This window comes from Larus michahellis, chromosome 1, assembly GCF_964199755.1.
Source record: "Larus michahellis chromosome 1, bLarMic1.1, whole genome shotgun sequence".
Lineage (NCBI taxonomy): Eukaryota > Metazoa > Chordata > Aves > Charadriiformes > Laridae > Larus > Larus michahellis.
This window is the reverse complement of record NC_133896.1, coordinates 149,781,381-149,801,673: the sequence shown is the minus strand read 5'-3', so window position 1 is coordinate 149,801,673 and position 20,293 is coordinate 149,781,381. Positions and strand designations below refer to the sequence as shown.

Below are 20,293 nucleotides of genomic sequence, written 5' to 3'. Positions count from 1 at the left end.
TGATGCCCGTGGGAGCGACGCTGTGAGGCCGAGCACATTGGTCGAGGGGAGGGAATCGGCGTACGGAGGGTCCTGTCCTGCCAGCCCCCACGGGAGCCGTGCCACTGCCCAGCATCTTGCACTTTCTGGTCCTGGGGGAGCCCCCCCGCAGCCACAGCCCTGCGAGGGTCGGCGCGATGGGTGGCTGCCTGCACCGACATCTCCCTGGGACCAGGTAGCATGTGGTCGGCCCCGTGACGGCCAACCTGACTGCATCCTGACTCTTTTTTTTCTGTGCAAGCCCCAGACTGTCCACGGGGACATCTCTGGGGACATGCTGGTGACGCGCAGTCCCTGCGCATTTGCATTCTAGATGTGCTGTTTCAGAAAACTGTCCGAGAGCCGAAACCAACAGGGACGGATGTTGTTGGTGTAACCACAGTTTAGTTGCCATCTGCTAATAATATTTATAATAGTAGAAACACAGAAAACAGAAGATCCCAATTAAATGTAGCCAATGCAAGACTTTGCTGTACACCGTAAGAATTCAGTCCGTGGTGTGTCTGTAGTTTCACATACTTTTCCACTGGCTCACAGTCCTTATCACTAAGACCATAATCCTGCTATTTAGGCTAAACATACCTCTCCTTCAGGCTGTTATTTCAAGTTAGTCTCTGCAACCCTAAGCAATTAGTTCTGCTGGGTTATCCCCAAGTACTTGCAGATGCTAGGGAGCTCTTTCTCATATTTTCAAGACTAATGTTGTAAGAATTATCATAGCTTATGCAGTCATGGTTATCCGTTTGGGTTTTTTTATTCTGTTTTCCTTTCCCTCTCCGTGTCTCGAGATAGCTTTTTGAACCCACTAGACAATTTTAATAATTGGAAAACTAAGTGGGTACCTAAAACTGCTTTGGAGGAGGCAGACAGACATCAGTCAGTCCCACCGCCCAGCAGAAAGCTACGGCTTCAGCATCTCTGTTTGGCTTGGGCTGCTGGCTGGCCCAAATAGCAGGCACCTACCCGCTGGCCATCCAGGACGTGCTTGGTGCAGGATCAGCCCTGGCACACGTCCCCTCCTAGTGAATCTGGGGAGCTGGGCATACTGGGAGGTGTGTAGTGACTGGGAGAGATTCAGGGTATTGAAAGGGGCGTTAAGGTGCAAGGGGGTGAGGATGGCAAGACATCGCCCTATGAAGAACATACTCTCGTTGCGCTGCACGCAATTTGCTCGTTCCCAGAAGGCAGTAAAATACTGCTCTTGCTAAATGAAAGCATGAAATTGTTCTTTAAGGATCTGCAAAGACCATTAAAGTTTCGTCATTTTGGTCAGTCCTCTCCCCTGTCCTAATCTGACGTGAAATAATTGAATCTTCATCACACAAAATCACAAAATATCAGCATTTTCGTATCTCAAGATTCTGTAAGAAAGGGATGGTAAGAGGCTGATTTAGAACAGTAAATCCTTTGATGTCTGGCCAGCTGACAGTATCCAGAAGTGTGCAAGTGCGTTCTCCACTGTCTTTTCCACAAACTGTTAATGTGTCTGAAGTTCTGGTATAATTCCAATCCTATTAAAGCAAACTATTGGAAACTCTCTTAAGAGAGAGAGAGAAAAAAATACAACTTTCGATCACAAAATACTCCTCAGTTATTTTTCCAGTATCTCTTACTTTTTTTTTCTGTTTTTTAAGTTTTGGGAAAATCATGAAATATCTACCATACGTTTTCCTCTTGTTACAAGTAAGCTATGAATAGTACCTGTCATGATTTTGACTAGATGGCAAAAAAGACAGTGATGTTTAAAATGGCAAATGATGAACTCCTCGGAAGAGCTAGCAGAGTATCTTTAGAGAGTAATTACAGTTTACACTGATGGGCCCCTTCTGTGGCTTCCCATCTTTTCAGTCACCCTGAAATTGCAATATTAAATAAATGTGATGAGAAGTATTCCTGGTTGGTTTAGTTTATGTTCAGTAATGAGCTTTAAATGTAATTATCTTTGAATTTTCTTAGCATTTTCCTAAGGTTCTTTTCTGGGTTTATTTTTATCCATAACAGAAAATGTCTGCTATAAAAACATTTTTGGTTGCAGAGAGGCAATAATGTGCTTACCTGCTAATATGTTGGTAAAACCTAATCTTTAGCTGTGTGGAAATAATTTAGGACATCACCTGTTTTCTCACTATTCATAGAGCTATGGTATCTAATATAGGTGCCTAACTTTGCAAGTACAGTTTAAAGGTCTCGCGTCACAAAAGACAGCCTCAGCGCTTACTCCAAAACGTGAGTTGCTATTTCACCAGCAATCTCAAAAATAGAAATGAAACGGTAACTTTTATGTGAAAGAAAAAGTATCGTTTGCATTAATGGCAAACAGTAATCCATCTAGAAATGCAACTTCACATGCTACTGACGTTTTTCCGAAATTCAGCATCAGATGCCGCCTTTTTCGGGTGAAGCGATCTGCCAGATCTAAATTGGATTGCAGTTTTGCAGATGAAGTGCAGACTTCTTGTGAGTCTTCACCCTAGTTGTTTCTCCATCTTTTTCACCTATTAATTAGCTTCTCTTGTGGAGATAGAAAAGTAATTCAGCATTTGAGGTGTGTATACTGTTCTTCTGAAAGATGTACACAGCTGAGATAGGAGGAAGCAGCATCAATTACTCTTGTTAGATTCAGAGGAGCAGTTATGAGAACTAAGTAGATTTTGTCCCATCCCCACAAAAATAGTTCAATGGAAATCTTCCCTCTGAGTTCAACTGGCTTTGAATTCACCCATAAGCACTAAAAATAACAAGCTTTTTCAAGAGCAGAGAAACTAGTGAAGCTTTGCATCCTGTGCCCCCAGCACCGTACCTTTGCAATAATCCCGGCGCCGCATTTGCCATCCCTTGTTCCCGTCTCCCATTGCAACACCTACGTTTTACCTCTGCAGTCCTTTTCTCCCAGGATCTTTCCTAATCACCCTGCAAGTCTCCTCCGTATCTCTTAATTAGCAGAGAGGAGGTGGGCTGATTTTGCTGAGGCTTTTTCTGAGCTACATGCGTGCTGACTGGCCCAGTCAGCGAGCCAGAGGGAATAGATGACTGCTGACCTCACATTTTTACTTAATGAGGCACTAATTTAGATGGCTCTCCCCTTGTCGAGTCGCAGCTTCTCATGAAACTTGTCGGAATGAAATGAAGTTTGATCTCTCTGCTGCTTTGTCAGGTGCATTGGAAAAGTAAAACAGGTCCCTACATTGATACGGTGAAGCAGGCAGACAACATGATGCATATCCCTTTGTTCTGAAAAAAGGGAGCTGAAATAAATGAGAAAAGTTTAAAGTAGCATTCTAGGATTTTACCAAAGCGTTAGTTATGGTCGCTGTGTATGAAGAACCTCTGTGACTTCTGTCTCTGTATTTGTTAGGCTGCTGCTCGTAAATATTCACCTTTAGGTGGTGAATCCCTTTGATTACAATTGACAAAAAAGTATATAGGCTTTTGTCTTGAATGGTCCAGCGTGCAAGGATGTCTAATGTTTCTGTAATTATTTTGCGTCTGCTGGATTAACCGCCTTTCATTATAGTCAAACACGTCCGTGACGTCGTCTGCCTCAGTTACTCATTAGGGTTTGTGGTCACAGCAGAGAAAACAGAATTAACTTGGACTTTTGACCATGGAGAGGTGGGATGGCCTGAAAAATAGACATGATTTGCTGCTATGCCTCCACCTGCAGTGAAGGGGAGCTCCTTGATGGCTTTGGGCTCTCTGGTGTTGAGCTTGTTGAGGATCGCGGCCATGCCGATGGCACTTGGGCCACAAGGAGCCTCCTCGGCCAGGCATTTGCATGTGCTTTGGTGTTCCTGGGAATCGGACCCGTGCTGCCACTGCCCGGCCTCGCTCCCCTTCCCAGAGAGGCTTTGCAATCCTTTCCTTTTCTAGCAGAAGCTTAGAAGCTGTAAAGGGGACAGGCGCTGGACTGGGGGTCCCCGTGTCTGTGAGGGGCTATGTGGCCACCAGCAGCTCATCCTGAGCCAGGTCTCGTGTCCAGACTCGTTATGCGTGTGTCAGTGAGGTCACATCAATGTAAAACTCGTGCAGGTAAAACCAGGTTGAGGTCCCTTGTCTGTCTGTGTATAAATCCTGTTCAGTTTGGTAAGCCTAAATCATATGCTACAAGCATTCTGCAAGGCAAGCTGCTCAGAGGGATGCTTTGAGGTTCTCTGTTTATTTACTGATTTATTTCCCTGGGGACTGGTAGTAAATAAACTTGGATTATTTTTTATTTTTTGTTTTTATCTCTGGGTGATTGGCTCACATCGAGTTCGGGTTGTTGGAGTGTAAGCGATTCCTGTCTGCTGGCAGGGTTGCGTGAGGCAGGGTACAGTTCCTAGTGGGGCGACGTGCCCTGTCACAGCTGGAGCACTTGTCGGCGATTTCAGCAGAGACCCAAACTTGAATAAGCACCAACTGTGAGCAAACTTGCTGTCTTAAGAGATACCTGCTTGCTGCAGGTGAAGCATGCTTGTGGATGAGCATACGTGACTGTTCTTCAGGTAAGCAAAGGCATTAGTAGGCAGGGGATTCTCCTAAGCATCTTTAAATGAAAATCCAATGTACTTAAAAATGCAAGTTATAGTTGTGCTGTGAGCAGCGTCCTAGGTCTGAGCCATGGATAAAATGATGAAATAAAAAAGAGTTCAGAATAAAAACAAATCTGGCCCAAAAGATACGGAATGAGGCCCACTACACGTTGCTGTTTTTTGCATACTACCAGGGAGGACTAATTTATGCAAAAGAGAGAGGAGGAATGAAGAACTGTGTTTTCTGTGCTGCAGTATGTTTTTTTCAGATACCCCGGTGATCTGGGGTGGGATTTTTGAATTCAATGGGAGTTTATTATCTTCACGAAAGGTTAGAGTTCGTCCTTTGTTCTGGCAATAAATTACACGCACTGTGGAAATTAGAAGCTGTTTGGCATATAAGGATTAAAGAGTACCTTCAGGCAGACGTGAAGGAGTGTCCCCAGGCAAACCCTTACAGCTCCTCTGCCAGCTGATGCTGTTCCCAAAGACAGGAGAGCCAACCCGGGGAAAAACCAGTAACTTTTGCTGTCCCTGTGAGCTGCCCTTGCTCCCTGCAGGGGATGGAGACACGCCAGGGCTGGGGAAGTGGTGGGGCTGAGGTGGGGCAGGACAGCACGGTGGGGCTGGGATCTCCCTGTGCGTTACGGCAAGAGGGTCAGTGGGCTCAGGCATCCCCCGATCCGGCGCCCCAGTGCTGTACCTCCATGGCATGGGTCCTTCTTGGGGTCTCCTCCTTCAGGGAGAGTGAAGTGTGGTGAGTAGGACTAGGGAAGTGATTGTCCCCCTGTGCTTGGTACTGGTGAGGCCCCACCTTGAGTACTGTGTGCAGTTTTGGGCCCCTCGCTACAAGAAAGACACTGAGCTGCTGGAGCGAGTCCAGAGAAGGGCAATGAAGCTGGTGAGGAGTCTGGAACACAAGTCCTATGAGCAGCAGCTGAGGGAGCTGGGGTGGTTTAGCTGGAGAAGAGGCTGAGGGGAGACCTTATCGCTCTCTGCAACTACCTGAAAGGAGGGTGTAGCCAGGTGGGGGTCGATCTCTTCTCCCAAGTAACAGGTGATAGGACAAGAGGAAGCGGCCTCAAGTTGCACCAGGGGAGGTTTAGACTGGATATTAGGAGAAATTTTTACACTGAAAGGGTTATTAAGCATTGGAACAGGCTGCCCCTGGAAGTGGTTGAGGCACCATCCCTGGAGGTATTTAAAAGACGGGTAGCCATAGTGCTTAGAGATATAGTTTAGATTAGTGATTGTTTTTGTCAGAGTCATGTTGATGGTTGGACCAGATGATCTGAAAGGTCCCTTCCAACCTAGGCGATTCTGTGATTCTGTGATTTATGATTGCTTATAGCAGTGGCGAAATCGCCACAGCTCCCCATGCCACCCAGCTGGAGTGGCAGGAAAGGAGAGAAGGTCGGAGGCTCCATCATAAAGTTCCCATGAGACTGAAGCCCCTTGAGGCTGTCATGGCTTTTGACGTCTTTCTTTTTGTTTGCATGAAATAGCTTCTCGCAAACGCCAACTGCATCGGGAAAAGAGGACGCCAATGATAACATCACTATATTCACCAGGATCTTGGACGGTCTGCTGGACGGCTACGACAACCGACTGCGCCCGGGACTGGGAGGTAGGGTAACGCGTTCGCTGTGGCCAGTCCCCCACTCTGCGGGACCATCACCTACATGATGCCCTCCTGAATGGGTACCTGCTCTCGGCATGGGCCTTGATGAGGGGGTTGTGTTTCATTAGCTAAACAAAGCCCAGAAAGTAGATTTGTCTCCTGGCAAACAGGGCACAATGCAAAGGCCACTGAAACTCTTTCAGTCATGGAGGTCATCTGAGGTTGGGTTAGGAGAGATGTGTGATGCATTTTTTCTGTAATTGAATACAGTTTAGGTTTCTTTTCTTTCTGGTACTCCCTAAGGTGAGCGAGACAGGGTGCTAGCAGGTTGCTGCAAGGTTCCCTCTCTGGTCAGCATGTATAAAATTACGTTGGTGACGAAAATCTCCGTTAAAAACAGATCCCCAAAACATCCACTTTTAGACAGCTACAGCAAATCTGTATTGATATGTCATTTTGATAACCTCTACAGCAGCTATTTTAAAACCACAACATGTGAATAGTTGCTTGCCATCCTAACCTTGTTGAGCCCTCCTTCAGCTCTCTATCCCCCAGATTTCTCTCATCTTCTACCCATGTGTAAACCATCTGTTATGTTTCTTCCTGGCCCTTTTTTAATCTGGCTACCCCCACCCCTTCCTCTTGTGAGACCAACACATTTCTTTCATCCCTTTCTCTCCTTCTCCTCTCACTTTACAGAGAGATGCTTGAAAATAGGGCTCGATGCTCCTATCTTACATAACAAACTTCTGAAATTTCTGCCCTTAAATTAAATTAGCCCTGGATTTGAAAAGATGCCAGAAGGACTTAGAGTCTTGAGGGCAGAATTAATTTCACCTAACTTTGGACATCTATAATATAGATGTCTGAAATTGGACAGATCACCCAAGCCAGTGGAGGGGAATAGGTCCTTCCAAGATACACTTCATCTCATCCTGTAGTAGGTAGCAAATATGTGCCGGCAATGTGCGCTCACAGCCCAGAAAGCCAACCACATCCTGGGCTGCATCAAAAGAAGCATGGACAGCGGGTCGAGGAAGGTGATTCTGCCCCTCTACTCCGCTCTGGGGAGACCCCACCTGGAGTACTGCATCCAGCTCTGGGGCCTCCAGCATAAGAAGGATGTGGACCTGTTGGAATGAGTCCAGAGCAGGGCCATCAAGATGATCAAAGGGCTGGAGCACCTATGGTGTGAAGACAGGCTGAGAGAGTTGGGGTTGTTCAGCCTGGAGAAGAGAAGGCTCCGGGGAGACCTTATAGCGGCCTTCCAGTACCTGAAGGGGGCCTACAGGAGAGATGGGGAGGGACTCTTTATCAGGGAGTGTAGTGACAGGACGAGGGGTAACGTGTTTAAACTGAAAGAGGGGAGATTTAGATTAGGTATCAGAAAGAAATTCTTTCCTGTGAGGGTGGTGAGGCACCGGAACAGGTTGCCCAGGCAAATTGTGGATGCCCCATCCCTGGAAGTGTTCCAGGCCAGGCTGGATGGGGCTTTGAGCAGCCTGGTCTAGTGGGAGGTGTCCCCGCCCGCGGTGTGGGGGGGTTAGAACTAGGTGATCTTTAAGGTCCCTTCCAGCCCAGGGCGTTCTGTGATTCTATGATCTGTGATCAAAACCTGTCAGTGAGAGGAAATGCACACTTGAAGGGCCTATTTCTTTCCACTAATTATAAGAGAGCCTGGGCTCCCAAAGGTCGACAACTGCATTTGATCAGGGATGAAATTCCTTCACAAACATCTTAATTTCAAGCTATTGGGAATTTTTGAGTGATTCAGAAATTGTTAATAGAGAAATGCATCACAAGCACATATTTGCATCTTAAAGCAATTACTAATGCAGAGCCTATATTTATTGCAGAGAGAATAACTCAGGTGAAAACAGACATCTATGTTACCAGCTTTGGTCCTGTGTCAGACACAGAAATGGTAAGTTTGAACACGTGGCTGCCAACTTCATTGTAATTACTTTGCTGAAGTCATTTTTGGAACCATGGCTTCTATTCAGATCCCGCAATACCTCGGCTGTTTCTTTGTGCCAGGAATACACCATTGATGTTTTTTTCCGACAAAGCTGGAAAGACGAAAGGCTGCGATTCAAAGGCCCTATGCAACGCCTCCCTCTTAACAACCTGCTCGCCAGCAAGATTTGGACCCCGGACACTTTTTTCCACAATGGCAAGAAGTCTATCGCTCACAACATGACAACCCCGAACAAACTTCTGCGCCTGGAGGATGACGGCACTCTGCTGTATACCATGAGGTAATAACCAGCATTGTTTTCTTCTGATGATGATTCCCAGCTAGCTCTGCAAATGTATCACTTCCCCTACCCCTAGTAGAGCCAGGCAACTAATCTTTCACACATATTTATGTGAATATCAAGAAAAATGGAAAACATAATCGCTGCCTACAAGTACCAATTAATTTGTAGCTTCTGAACACTGCTAGTGCTTAAATATTTCCTTTGATTAAATGGAAGGCATATTCTCAACAGATTTGATGATTCAGTCCAGCTTTTTTATGAAGATCTGTTCTCTCTTACTGTTTGCATTTGCAGCTGCAGCGCTGATTGCAGAAGAACTGTCTCCAAGGCCAGAAACTGAGATCTTGTTCTGGGGCAGTACATCTTGAACCCTTGGAGCTTTTATTATTTTTTTTTTTTTATTTCACTAATAGTGCTAAAAGGCAAATCATCATAGGGAAAAATGAAATAAGTTAGCAGCACTGTGGAGCTGCTTTAGCAAGTACTTTCCTGAAAACAAAGGTGGCACATTATATTGGCAGAGAAGCAAATTGGTGTCTCAGATCTTCAGGGTCATGCTCCTCATCTGATTAGCGCATACTGTCAAGCTTCATCAATGCATAACCTAGATATCAGATATAATATTGGTGATGTTAGAGGATTGCCTGAAATTCTTCTCAGGCCAAATCCCACATCAGTGTACGGCAATTTGCTCATTAAAGGTAATTAGCCTGTAGTAATTAAGACTGCCATCTATCTTCAACAGGGTTTTTCTCCAAGACGGTAGTCATACAGACAACACTTGAAAAAGAGATGAAAGGAAAAACCTACCGAGCAACGGAGTGTTATTCTGAGCTTTTCACATACGAACCCGGGGTGGTGCCTGAGACCCAGCAAAGTGCTCGGGAGCCTGAGGTTGGGTGCTGAGATGCCCGGGTTTTCAGCAGGCAGCCCCTAACAAAGGGAAGGGGGGGATCTGAGGTCCTGCCAGCACCTCATCCCGCTGCAGGGCTGGCTCTCGTGGGGCAGAGCCAACAGCCACCCAGGGCCGCATGTTGGGAGGGTGGGCTCCCAGCAAGATCCTGGGCCCCCAGTGGTTAAGGCTTGCTGGGGCTCAAGGGCATTACGCTTTCGTATGCAGAGCTTCCCAGATTTTATTTCAGGTGTTTTCAACCTTATTTATTTATTTATTTATTTAGGCCCTAGCCTTAAATCTCTTCTTCTGAAAGCAAAAGGATTTAGGAGAAGTAAGGTATCCTTACATATGTCCTTACAACTTTAGAGCATCACAGCTGTAATTGTACTAGTGCTAAAAAGACTTGGACATGACAGAGTTCCTGTTTAAAAGAAGGAAAAAAACCTCCTCATTTTCTTTTCTGCTGTATGTATCACTAGCTCCAAGTTAGTGATCTCCGCAATCATAAGCTCCTGAAAAAATGTGAGGATACACATACATGCTTAAGTGAATGAAAGTCAGAATAACTGTCAGAGAAACCTGTATTTCACAAAAATATTGGTAATGCTGGCCTTAAAACCAGTCTCGCTGCCGCTATGGCTACACTAGTACCTTTCCAGAGACTGCTGGAGAGGCAATTCCCAATTATCTGTGTAAATTACTTGAGTAAGTAAAGTCCAGACCAGGCTAGCAGTCGGCCTGGGGCAAAACATTATGCCGTGTGGCGGATTCGCAGCTGGCACGTTATTCCTGGGCAACCACTTGGTTTTGCAGCGTTAAAGAAAGGCAGCCGAACAGCGATCCGTGAGACGATGAGCTGAGCCACCTGAGGTAGCGGAGCAAGACCCAGATGAGCTCGCTCCCAAATCGGAGTTACTCTGTGGAGGCGCCTCTCCTGCAACCGTGGCAGAGTATTGTCACATTAGGTGCCACAGGCCGTCAGTATATTCAGGAAAAGGCAGTGCCCTGCTCAGCGTATGCAGCTGGAGCAAAATTTGGGTTTGACACAGGCTTTCTCATCGTCCCACTCAGTCCCTTTTCCCCTGGTTTGGGGATTTTTGTTTTTGTAGGCTACAGAAAGACACAGAATGCTTTTGTAACCTAAAAAACATGCAACATAACTTTTTTTTTTTTTGGTAGAGTATTGCGTGTGGGTGTGCATGTGTGTGGAAAAATTCCCACTAACCATGATGTATGTGATAAGAAATGGAGCGCAAAGCTTTTTTAAATAGCTTGCCTTCCACTATTGCAAGTAATGACTTCAAAAATAACAGAGTGTCTATGCTATTCTGTTTAAACACAAGTCAGGATGTCTGCTTTGGTAACACGCACAGAGCTGTGCTACTTTAGGGACAGTAGTTTTTCATGATGGGCATTTCAGCAGCGTGAGCGATGCTCTGCCGCGGGGCGGCTTGAGGATCCCATCCCAAGCTGTGCAGAGGTGGCTGTGACACGCAGCCGGCCCCTTCAGCTGCCTTTGCGCGTCCCGACGAAGGTGGCAGCTCAGCAGCGCTACCTGGAATGGTTTTCCATGAGAAGATATGCAGCATTGGGATTTTTGAGGGGAGAGCTGCTTGCCTTGGTGGTGGTGCACTGATTGAAGGTATCAGGGTCTTAGCCGGGGCTTGAGCCCCATCTCCTGTAGCTGCCGTCAGGCTTACTCGGTTCTCAGGATCTGGGGATGTGGAGACAACCCTCTGTTAGCTCTGCGCTCCCCTCGTTTCCAAGGAGGAATTGCGAGCTTCCCAGACTGTACGTAGGAGTAATCCGTGCGGGGAGGATTGGACCCTCTGTCATTGACAGAGATGCCTGAATTGCTTTTGCAACCTCGCATCTGGCTGCCTGAATAGAGGAGGAAAGCAGCCGAGCCGATGCTGACCTTCCATCTTATTTGACTTCCAAATAGACTGAGTATGATCAGCTGAGCAAACTTACAGCTTTAGCACTTGTCAGTACATACATTTTCATGATACGTGTGTTTACTTGTAAAGAAAAATGTGTTCTTTGCATGTTGCATTTGGTGATATGTTGTCTAGGTCAGAAGTTGATGGGATATATGTTGCTAGGGGAATCTAATAAAGGGGCTTCTACATATGTGCAGTATTGAAACCCTTTTGCATGAATGTAGGAACACCACATGCTTTTCAGACAGATTTCCTAGGCAGCAGCGTTCTCTGCAGGCAATGACTTAATAATTCTGATTGTCTTTGATTTGGTAGGCCCTGTTTGTTTTATTTCGCTAATGTGGTTTACAAATGATAGGCTGCTGAATTGAATGTTGCAAATTCTGTTTCTGCCCCTAGAGGGGAGTATTGTCCGTATCGCCACTTCTAAATCTTTTTTTTTTTTTTTTTTTTTTTTTTTAGTAAGAGCACTCTGGAAAAAAAGTACCAGCAAATATAGTTAATTTGTCCCTAATCTGTATAGAAAATAGCTTTTTGATTGGAAGCAAAAAGTTGATCCTTTCCCTTTAAAAACTTACATTTATTTATTTTATCTTATCTGAGAAATAAATGTTGTAAAAAGCAGAAAGCTCCTTTGTTCCATGAAACTGTTCTGAAAAATGGGGATTTTTCAGGTGGTTTAAGGTGGTTTTCAGGTGGTAAAAAAGGTGGTTTAAGCCACCTTTTCAGACTAAGAGAACTAACGCGTCTCGGTGAGCTGCATTTTTTTACTCAGTGGCATTTGGCTATAAAGACAGAAGCTCTGATAAACTTGGCTGTAGGATGCCAGAAAAAAAGCTGTGAGTCTGCCTTTTTTTTTTTTTTTTTTTTTTGGCTGGAACTTGTATGAAGTAGAGCATGCTCACTAGAGCTAAACCTTTGGACCATAAATAAACTTTTGGCGAGCGGTTCATAGGGAATATTTGATGATTTTGTATCAGCTTGTAGATACTGAAAAATCTTTTAGTGTCGTCAGAAGAGCTAGGCTCCTTGGAGCCCCACTCTCACCAGCATTTTGAAAGGACCCAAGCCACTTTGGCTACCACTAGGGCTACCAGGCATCTGATAATAATCTGGGATTTTTAAATATGACGTAGTCATACATCTGAAGAGTATACAAACAGATTTTTCCCACGTTATTTTGGCACCTGGAGGTCGCCAGAGATCCCGGGTGTCCACAGTCGAACCTGTGCCATTAATCTGCAAATTAATAATTTATCAGCTGGAGACTGCAGACATTTGTCAGCGTGGTGTTAAGAAACGGCAATTTTTTTAGTACAGCCCTGAAATACAGTTCTCTGTCGCTCCTGGAAGACATTTAAAATTCAGCCGTGTATAGGATGGCTATCCACTGGATGGCAGCATAACCACGCTGCTCGCTGTTCTGTAGCGAATACACCAGCTTATCGAGGCTGAAAACATTGTTTCTTACATTAGCATTGAGCATTAAAATTGTACGTGCAAGGGTATGCGTGTCCTGGGTGCTTGTTAGCGCAAAGTCTGCTCTTAACATGAAGCACTTCGTTAGCAAGCTAACCATTTTATGCTGTAGAGCTACGGATTATAAAACCAGTTGACTGGAAGATAACAATGCTGCTTTCGAGACTTCTAGTAGGAAAGCTAGATTTTGCTTTTTTTTCAAGGGAAATTTTTTTAAGGGAAAATTATTCTGTGAAAAACGTGTGGGTTCTCAAGTGCTGACTTTGGCAGAAGCCAGCCCTTCCCAGGTGCAGGTTTGTTTGCGTGGCCCTGAGCAAGGAGTGACCAGCAAATCTGCGCTTTAAAATGAACCCTCAGTTTTCAATCAGCCAGCCATCTAGATGGGAACATTTCTGTTCAATTTGAAAATGTCGTTCTTATTTCAAAGGGAAGATTTCATTTATGCGTCCATTTATATTTACAGGAAGGGATCTGGCAATGCTTTTGGGTATTGTGTAAATATTACAAAACTAATTAGGAGCTTTCAAGCCATACAAATACGCATTTCCTTTCCCCATGTTAGACTTGCAGCCTTTTCTTTCGTATTCGGGCTTCAAACTGCCTGAAGCTGGAAGAAAAAAAATGAATTCTTCACATTGGGCTGAGTCTTGCAGAGTGGTGAAAAACTGCCGTGGTGGCAAGGACTCTCAGCTGCTTTTCGTCAGTTCAGAGTTTGACAGAGTGAGGGAAAATAGGGATATACAAAGTGAAGGGCCCTTGCCTGAGGATAGCAGCAGGATTCTTGTTTTAACACCAAGCCTATTCGTTCCCATCTCTCTCCTCTGATTGCACGTTGCCCCATTTCTCAAAAGTCATCCTTCAAGGAACCGAGATTTGTTTTGAAAAATCCACGGCTGGAGTTACCCACAGGGAGAGAAAGGCATCAGAGAAGACTGTTGTGTAATACATTCAAAACGGGCAATTATGACCTGCCCAAATATAGTCCCTATGTAGAGTGCGTGACAATAGCCTATTCTGCTGGTAATAAAAGTGGGCAGAGCCCCGCAGAGATCTCCATCACAGAGACAGGAACTTGCACAGCAAGGGCAGAATTGATTAAAAGACAAAACCCAAACCAGAACCAGCCCGTCCTTGGATGAGGGAGATGCTTGCCTGGACTTTGAGGGGTTACAAAAGGTCCAACTTTAGTTCCAGGTGTGCAGTGAGCACAGAAGCAAACCCAGCTTTCCCATGGGCTTAGCTGGTACAATTTCTGACAGATTCCCTTGTGCTCCCCCCATTTTATAAGGTGACAGGGTGACGGAGCAGAGGGAAGCAGTGTCCTGACGAGTACCGCCCAAGCACCCCCAGGAAAGCACAGCTGTGTTGGTGACTCTGTTTTTGCCCAAATCTGCAGACAGGTCCCAGCTTCTGCAGCTGGGGGCTTTGGAAGTACCTGGTAGATGCTGAAGAATTGTTACGGCTACGCTATCTTTTTTTATTACCAGGGGAGGATAACATTAGCATGAACTCCCTAGTCATTTCACTTAGACTGAAATTAAAATCTTCATCTGCCTAATCGGAAATACCGTCCCCTGAAGTACATTTATGTTTGTGCTGAAACATCAGACTGCCAGTGAGTAATCTAAAATAGACTGTGGTAGTGTGCACCAGGCAGGATGGGCGGGATTCACCTCAGCTAATTTTACCCATCCTTAATGTTGATGGCTGCGGCTGAGCCTCTTGGCTCAAAATTGCTCCCAGTGCAGGGGAGAGGCTTTCTTAAGGAGTTAAGTGTCTGCATTATTTCAGATGCCTACTTCAGTATGAAAGATGATTATTTCTCTCCACTCACACTTTAGGGGGTTCCTGGTTTTGTCACCATGGCAGAAAAAGGAGTAGAGGGTAATGGCAGTTACTGTTGATGTCTGTGTTTAGTCACAAGGCCCATCCTTCTTACATATTTCCATTGGTGTTTCCCACCCTTATACTCATGTAGCTTGTAGATGGGTAGTGTGCCAGCCACCTAAAGCTATGGGATGTTCTGACCAGCAGCTGCTCCTGTAGCTCCATCGTGGAGGACTTGTGCAGTTTCCTCTCCATGCAACATAAAGCCTAAGGTTGTCCAAGCGTAGCACATGCGAGAACGTATAAATTGGGTTCAGTCCGCCACGTTTGTCTAGGTAGGTGTAGGAGGGAGTATCATGCACTTAGGAGGAGCTCAAGAAACCCCAATAAATTGCAATCCTGCCTTTGCTTGTTTAGATGAAGAGCCCATGGAATGTTGGTGAGGAAAGGGGTGTCTAGCAAGGGGTGCCAGAGGCCAGGTAGCTGCTGGTGGGTGTCAGGTACCTGCGGCTGAGTCAAGAGTGGAGGATCAGGAAGATGCATTTGAGGGCTTAGGTGAGATGGGGTTTTGCAAGAAATGGGGTCAGGAGGGTTTTGGGGAGCAGGATACTTGGTACTGATGATGATCACTCAAGAATAACTAGAAAGTATTGCAAGTTGGGATATAGGTATCTGAAGTAGTCAGAAAGTAAAAGCCTGTGTGTGAGGAATAAAGGGCTTAGGGAAGCTGGAGAGCAGCTCCAAACTACTACAGAAAAGGAGACAGGAAGGGCCTGGCCTAAGATGCTTCAGAAACGTCTGATCAGATGAACATATTATGGTGGAGGAAGAAATTAATCCCAGATCGCAGTATACCACAGTTACCCTATAGGAAATTCTTGGTAATTAGCCCTTCTCTGAAGGCTTCATCAAATCAAAATACTATAGCTGAGTAAAGTCATGCAATGGGCATGGGTAGGGGTAGTCTTCATTGTCCCATTCCATCCTTTCTACTTGTCTTCTTCAGCCTTTCTACAGGAAAGTGTCTTGGTGTGATGGTGCAGGCGAAAAAATGCACATGGCTTGTCATTTAATGAGTAGTCCACTGGCAGTGCCTGTTTCTAGTCTTTTGTCTACTCAGTTCTGTAGAAGTTTTAAGACGCTGCCTTTAGGCATCTCAGTTACTTTCTAACAGATCTGACTATGTTAGCATATCTTGTATTGATGTTCAGCCTGACTTGTTCCATTTCCTGCTGTTAAATTAAAATTTCCTGAAACCACATACACAAGTTTAAACCTTACGGTCATGTAAGATATATGTATCATTCAAGACATTCCAAATCTATTTCTATCTGGTTGCTCTAAATGATGAAGCAAGTCTTTATTACTAGGCTCTAGCTAAAATCCTGAGGTTGTGTCCATTAGAATCATAGAATCATTTAGGTTGGAAAAGACCCTTGGGATCATCGAGTCCAACCATCATCTCCACTCTACAAAGTTCTCCCCTACACCATATCCCTTAACACCACATCTAAACGAGTCTTAACACATCCAGGGATGGTGACTCCACCACCTCCCTGGGCAGCCTATTCCAGTGTCTGACCACTCTTTCTGTGAAGAATTTTTTCCTAATGTCCAGCCTAAACCTACCCTGTTGCAGCTTGAAGCCATTCCCTCTTGTTCTATCGCTAATTACCTGTGAGAAGAGACCAGCACCAACCTCTCTACAATGTCCTTTCAGGTAGTTGTAGAGAGTGATGAGGTCTCCCCTCAGCCTCCTCTTCCTCAAACTAAACAGTCCCAGCTCCTTCAATCGTTCCTCATAAGATTTATTCTCCAGGCCCTTCACCAGCTTCGTTGCCCTCCTCTGCACTCGCTCCAGCACCTCGATATCTCTCTCTTATATTGAGGTGCCCAGAACTGGACACAATACTCAAGGTGTGGCCTCACCAGTGCTGAGTACAGAGGGACAATCACCTCCCTCCTTCTGCTGGTCACACTATTTCTAATACAAGCCAGGATGCCATTGGCCCTCTTGGCCACCTGGGCACACTGCTGGCTCATGTTCAGCTGCTTGTCAATCAGAACCCCCAGGTCCTTTTCTGCCAGGCAGCTCTCCAGCCACACTGCCCCAAGCCTGTAGCGATGCATGGGGTTGTTGTGGCCCAAGTGCAGGACGTGGCACTTGGCCTTGTTGAAGCCAGTATAAAAGCCTAGGAACAATTTCTGCAAGCAAGGCTGGCCTTTCCTTTGCATATTCCTTTCAGGAATTTGGGACAGGAAACTTTGGGACTAGAAGGGATGGTAAAACCCTGGATTATCATAATGGTTCAGTCAGACTTCAAAAAGTTGTCTCATTGCTCCACAGTCATCTCTTTGGTGGCTAATGCACTCACGTGTCCTGTCCATGTAAAAAAAATACTATGCTTTGACTTGGAGATTCAGCTACACGATAAGGAAAATTAGCAAAACCTCCTTAGTCAAAATAATAAATACCTATGGTTTTGCCTTTAACCGTGCATCTTAAAAATATCATTTATGCAAATTGATTAGGGCATCAATTAAACTCAAGACAGTATCTCTAGGTTTGCTCAGTCCAGTGATAGAATATGTGCCTCACCCATTCTACCTGCTTTTTCTTTTCTGTCTCTTCGGAAGGTGTCGCTGAGGTGACCCGTAGCTGAGGGGTAAGCACAGCTCCGTCATCCCTGTCTGCGTGCAAGGGCAGTATTTCCTGGGGGAAATAGTACCCCCCTGATCTTGATAGGAACAGGGAGCTCCCATCTTCATCCTGTGGAAATATGGGTGGAGAGGAGCCAAGTACATTGTTGAACCTGATTTGTCATGGGGACAGTGAAGTGTCACTAGGAGAATCGGCCCTTCCTTCTCTCAGGTTGCACTACAGCAGACAGGTGCTTACGCTGTAGCAGATGCTAGTGCTGGTGGTGGTATAAATAGCAAATAGATGGTAAATTGAGGCCTGTTTAATGACTGTTCATGGTGTGAAACAGCTGAGGGATCAGAGGGCTCTTTCCCTGGAGCGGCGAGCACCCGCAGCCTGCCCCTTTACCTGGCACTTCACGGCTGTGTTGATCCGGAGCGTGTAGCATTTCAGAAGCAAGGCAAAAAAAACCCAGATCATGATGTCCTGCTTGGATGCCTAAACAACCTCCTCCGTGTACCTACAAATCGGCGTGTGCACATGTTTCCCTGTGAAAGAGCGTATCGTCACGTCACCTGATGCATGCCCCTTTCACACAGAGGCGTGGAGGAGCACTGAAGTTACACAAAAGGCAGGAGATCTTGATGAGAGGTGACCTGGGAGGTGGACATAGAAATGTGAGGTGAATAAGAAAAGGCTGGAGTTAAATGCGAGTGGCTGAAAGGAAATTGGCGAGATGTTTAGGAGCTCTACATCGTTCGTCTGAACTGTGGAAAATAAGCAAGGTTTTCAGCTCTGTATTTAGGGTTGCCAGATCATAATCCCTCCCACCTACCCTCCTGCGTCTGTGCAGCCCAGTCTAGATGTGACAGAGCCCAAATGGGCTGCTACTGCCCATCCGGTCCCCCCCACCCCTTATTACTTCCTAAATCCAGCTCATTTTTTTCTGTAGAAAATACTGCATGCAATTTTCTGCCTGTCCAGACAAATACAAAGGTTGTGTGAAATGGGAGGAAGGAATAGGATGGCTGTGCAGCCAGGTAACCCTCATCCAAGGGGGAACATGTGCCATACTGACAGGCAGAAATGGTGGAACAAAAGCCCCTTTGGCCAGTCAGAAAACCTGCACCGATCAAGTCGTCTAACAGGTGGTACCAAAATTGGAGGACAAGTGCACTGTGCCCATCACAGCCCTTAGCCTCCATCACCTAGGCTGCCTGCGGGACTTTTCTGTGCTCCCTTCTCACTCTTGTACTTGGGTTTTCTCCCACGGAAAGCAAGGGTCGGATGACCCCCTGTGCCGTCGGGTGGCACTGAGCATTGCCGTCACTGGCTGGTTCTGCCAGTAGCTGGGACTGGCCTCTCTTGAGGGCCAAAGAGAAGCTCGTAGTTCAGTCTTACACAGCACTTCAAGAACAACGGTATTTATTGCAGTCAGCACACAGTTGAACATGCCACCAAAGGGCCATGCTGATGGGGAGGTCATAGTCAAAACGTGTAGCATGTGCAGACTCGGGGAAATCTGTGGTGTGGCGTGGCATAATGAATTTTGGGCTGGCTGAGTTGTTGTTTCCCATTTTACTTGCATCAGTAACTGCATTAGCTTCTTAGCATTGCTAGCACTAGTTAGATTTTTTGGGTTTTAATTCAAGAATTCTGTAAAAATAGAAGCTACTGCAGAGGAGAGATTTGAAGGCCTTCCTCGTGGGGTGTTGAGGAAGGTTCATCATGTATAAGGGACCAGCAAGGAGAGAAAGCTTGGAGAGGTTTTTAAGTTAAACTGTCAAGTAGATGGGTGTGATATTGTGCTATAGCATTCGTAGCTGCACAGCCTTATTGGTCTAAAGTTTCTTTAGGAAAGTAAGGTTTGTAGGCAGAGAACGTAAAGAAGGAGTTGACTGCCAAAAAGCTGGGGTTTTTTACTGCACCAGTTAGTCTGGTGAAAAACAGAGCGTCTTCCAGCAAGTTTTGCTTTGCTTATGGACTTCATTAGACGACTTGTGTGGCAAGGATGGATGAGCATGAACTCAGTGCTCCATCCATTGGTTTTATGCATATTAAAGATATACTGGAGAATGAAAGGTATTACCTCTATTGTAAACTTTTACCAGGAGCTGGAAATGTGATTCTTTCTATAATACCCCAAATCCCTACCAAAGATCAGATAATTTAAGCGTCCTATTGGTTATTTTGTTGCCTTTCTCCATTATTCCTGTTTCTAGAGGCTGAACATCCCCCCTGCCCCTGTCTAAGAGCGTGCCCTGGATATGCCAACGCACTCCACATGCAGGGAGGTCATTCTTACAGTGGCACAGCTTTTGACATCAATCCTGTCCACCTCAGATCATCTCAAGATAACCTAGTCTTCTGCACAGTTAATCTAGGCAATTAAAGTCTTGTTTTCTCACTTCAGCATAAGCTATGCTAAGGATTTGGTTTGCTTAAAATGAGAGTTTTGCTGTCAAGTACACCGTGCATCTGAATTACGTATTCACAGCTCACAAAACCATCAGTCACTGGAGTGATGGAAGGCTCTTAGTCTTCCACAGTCCCTTCCCTGTGGCATTTTCAAAGCACATTTCAGTGTCATAAAAAGCTAACACATCTCAGCATCACAGGGAAGTTGGGAAAGGGTAGTATTCTTAGCAGAATAGTTATGAAGAAAAAATGGGCTAAGATAGAAATTTCTGCAGACCACTTCACTCCAGCTCCTAGCTTTAATTTCTGTTCTGTGTTCACTTGGTATGATGGAATCCAAGGAAATGAGTGTATAACAGGTATTATAAATAAGAAGTAGTGGTGAACTGCCTCCACATCCCACACAGAGCTGCAGAACAAGGCCCTGAGTTGGTATTTTGGCCTCTTCTCCAACACAGTGATGGATATTTGTGAGCAAGGCAGTCTTTGAGTTACTGAGAATAATCACTCCTCTGCCCCTGAGCCAGGCTGCAGAGAGTCACCCAGCCAGGGGCAGGCTTCAGGGTGACTTTTACAGTCATCGATACCATGACTGAACGTGTATCCACATCCTAACACCTCTATGCTGTGTCAGGTAACCCACTATCACCATCATCAG

At 45.6% G+C, this 20,293-nt stretch overlaps 1 protein-coding gene across 4 annotated transcripts in view; it reads left to right on the top strand.

Annotated features, from left to right (window-relative positions):
• GABRA5 (gamma-aminobutyric acid type A receptor subunit alpha5) overlaps positions 1–20,293 on the top strand; it is a 58,890-nt gene that overhangs the window by 4,575 nt on the left and 34,022 nt on the right. For all 4 annotated transcript variants that reach the window (XM_074608274.1, XM_074608244.1, XM_074608254.1 and 1 more), the window contains 3 exons: positions 6,056–6,177; positions 8,028–8,095; positions 8,209–8,429. In XM_074608274.1, the coding sequence (XP_074464375.1) occupies positions 6,056–6,177; positions 8,028–8,095; positions 8,209–8,429 (411 nt within the window). The remainder of the gene's footprint in view (positions 1–6,055; positions 6,178–8,027; positions 8,096–8,208; positions 8,430–20,293) is intronic.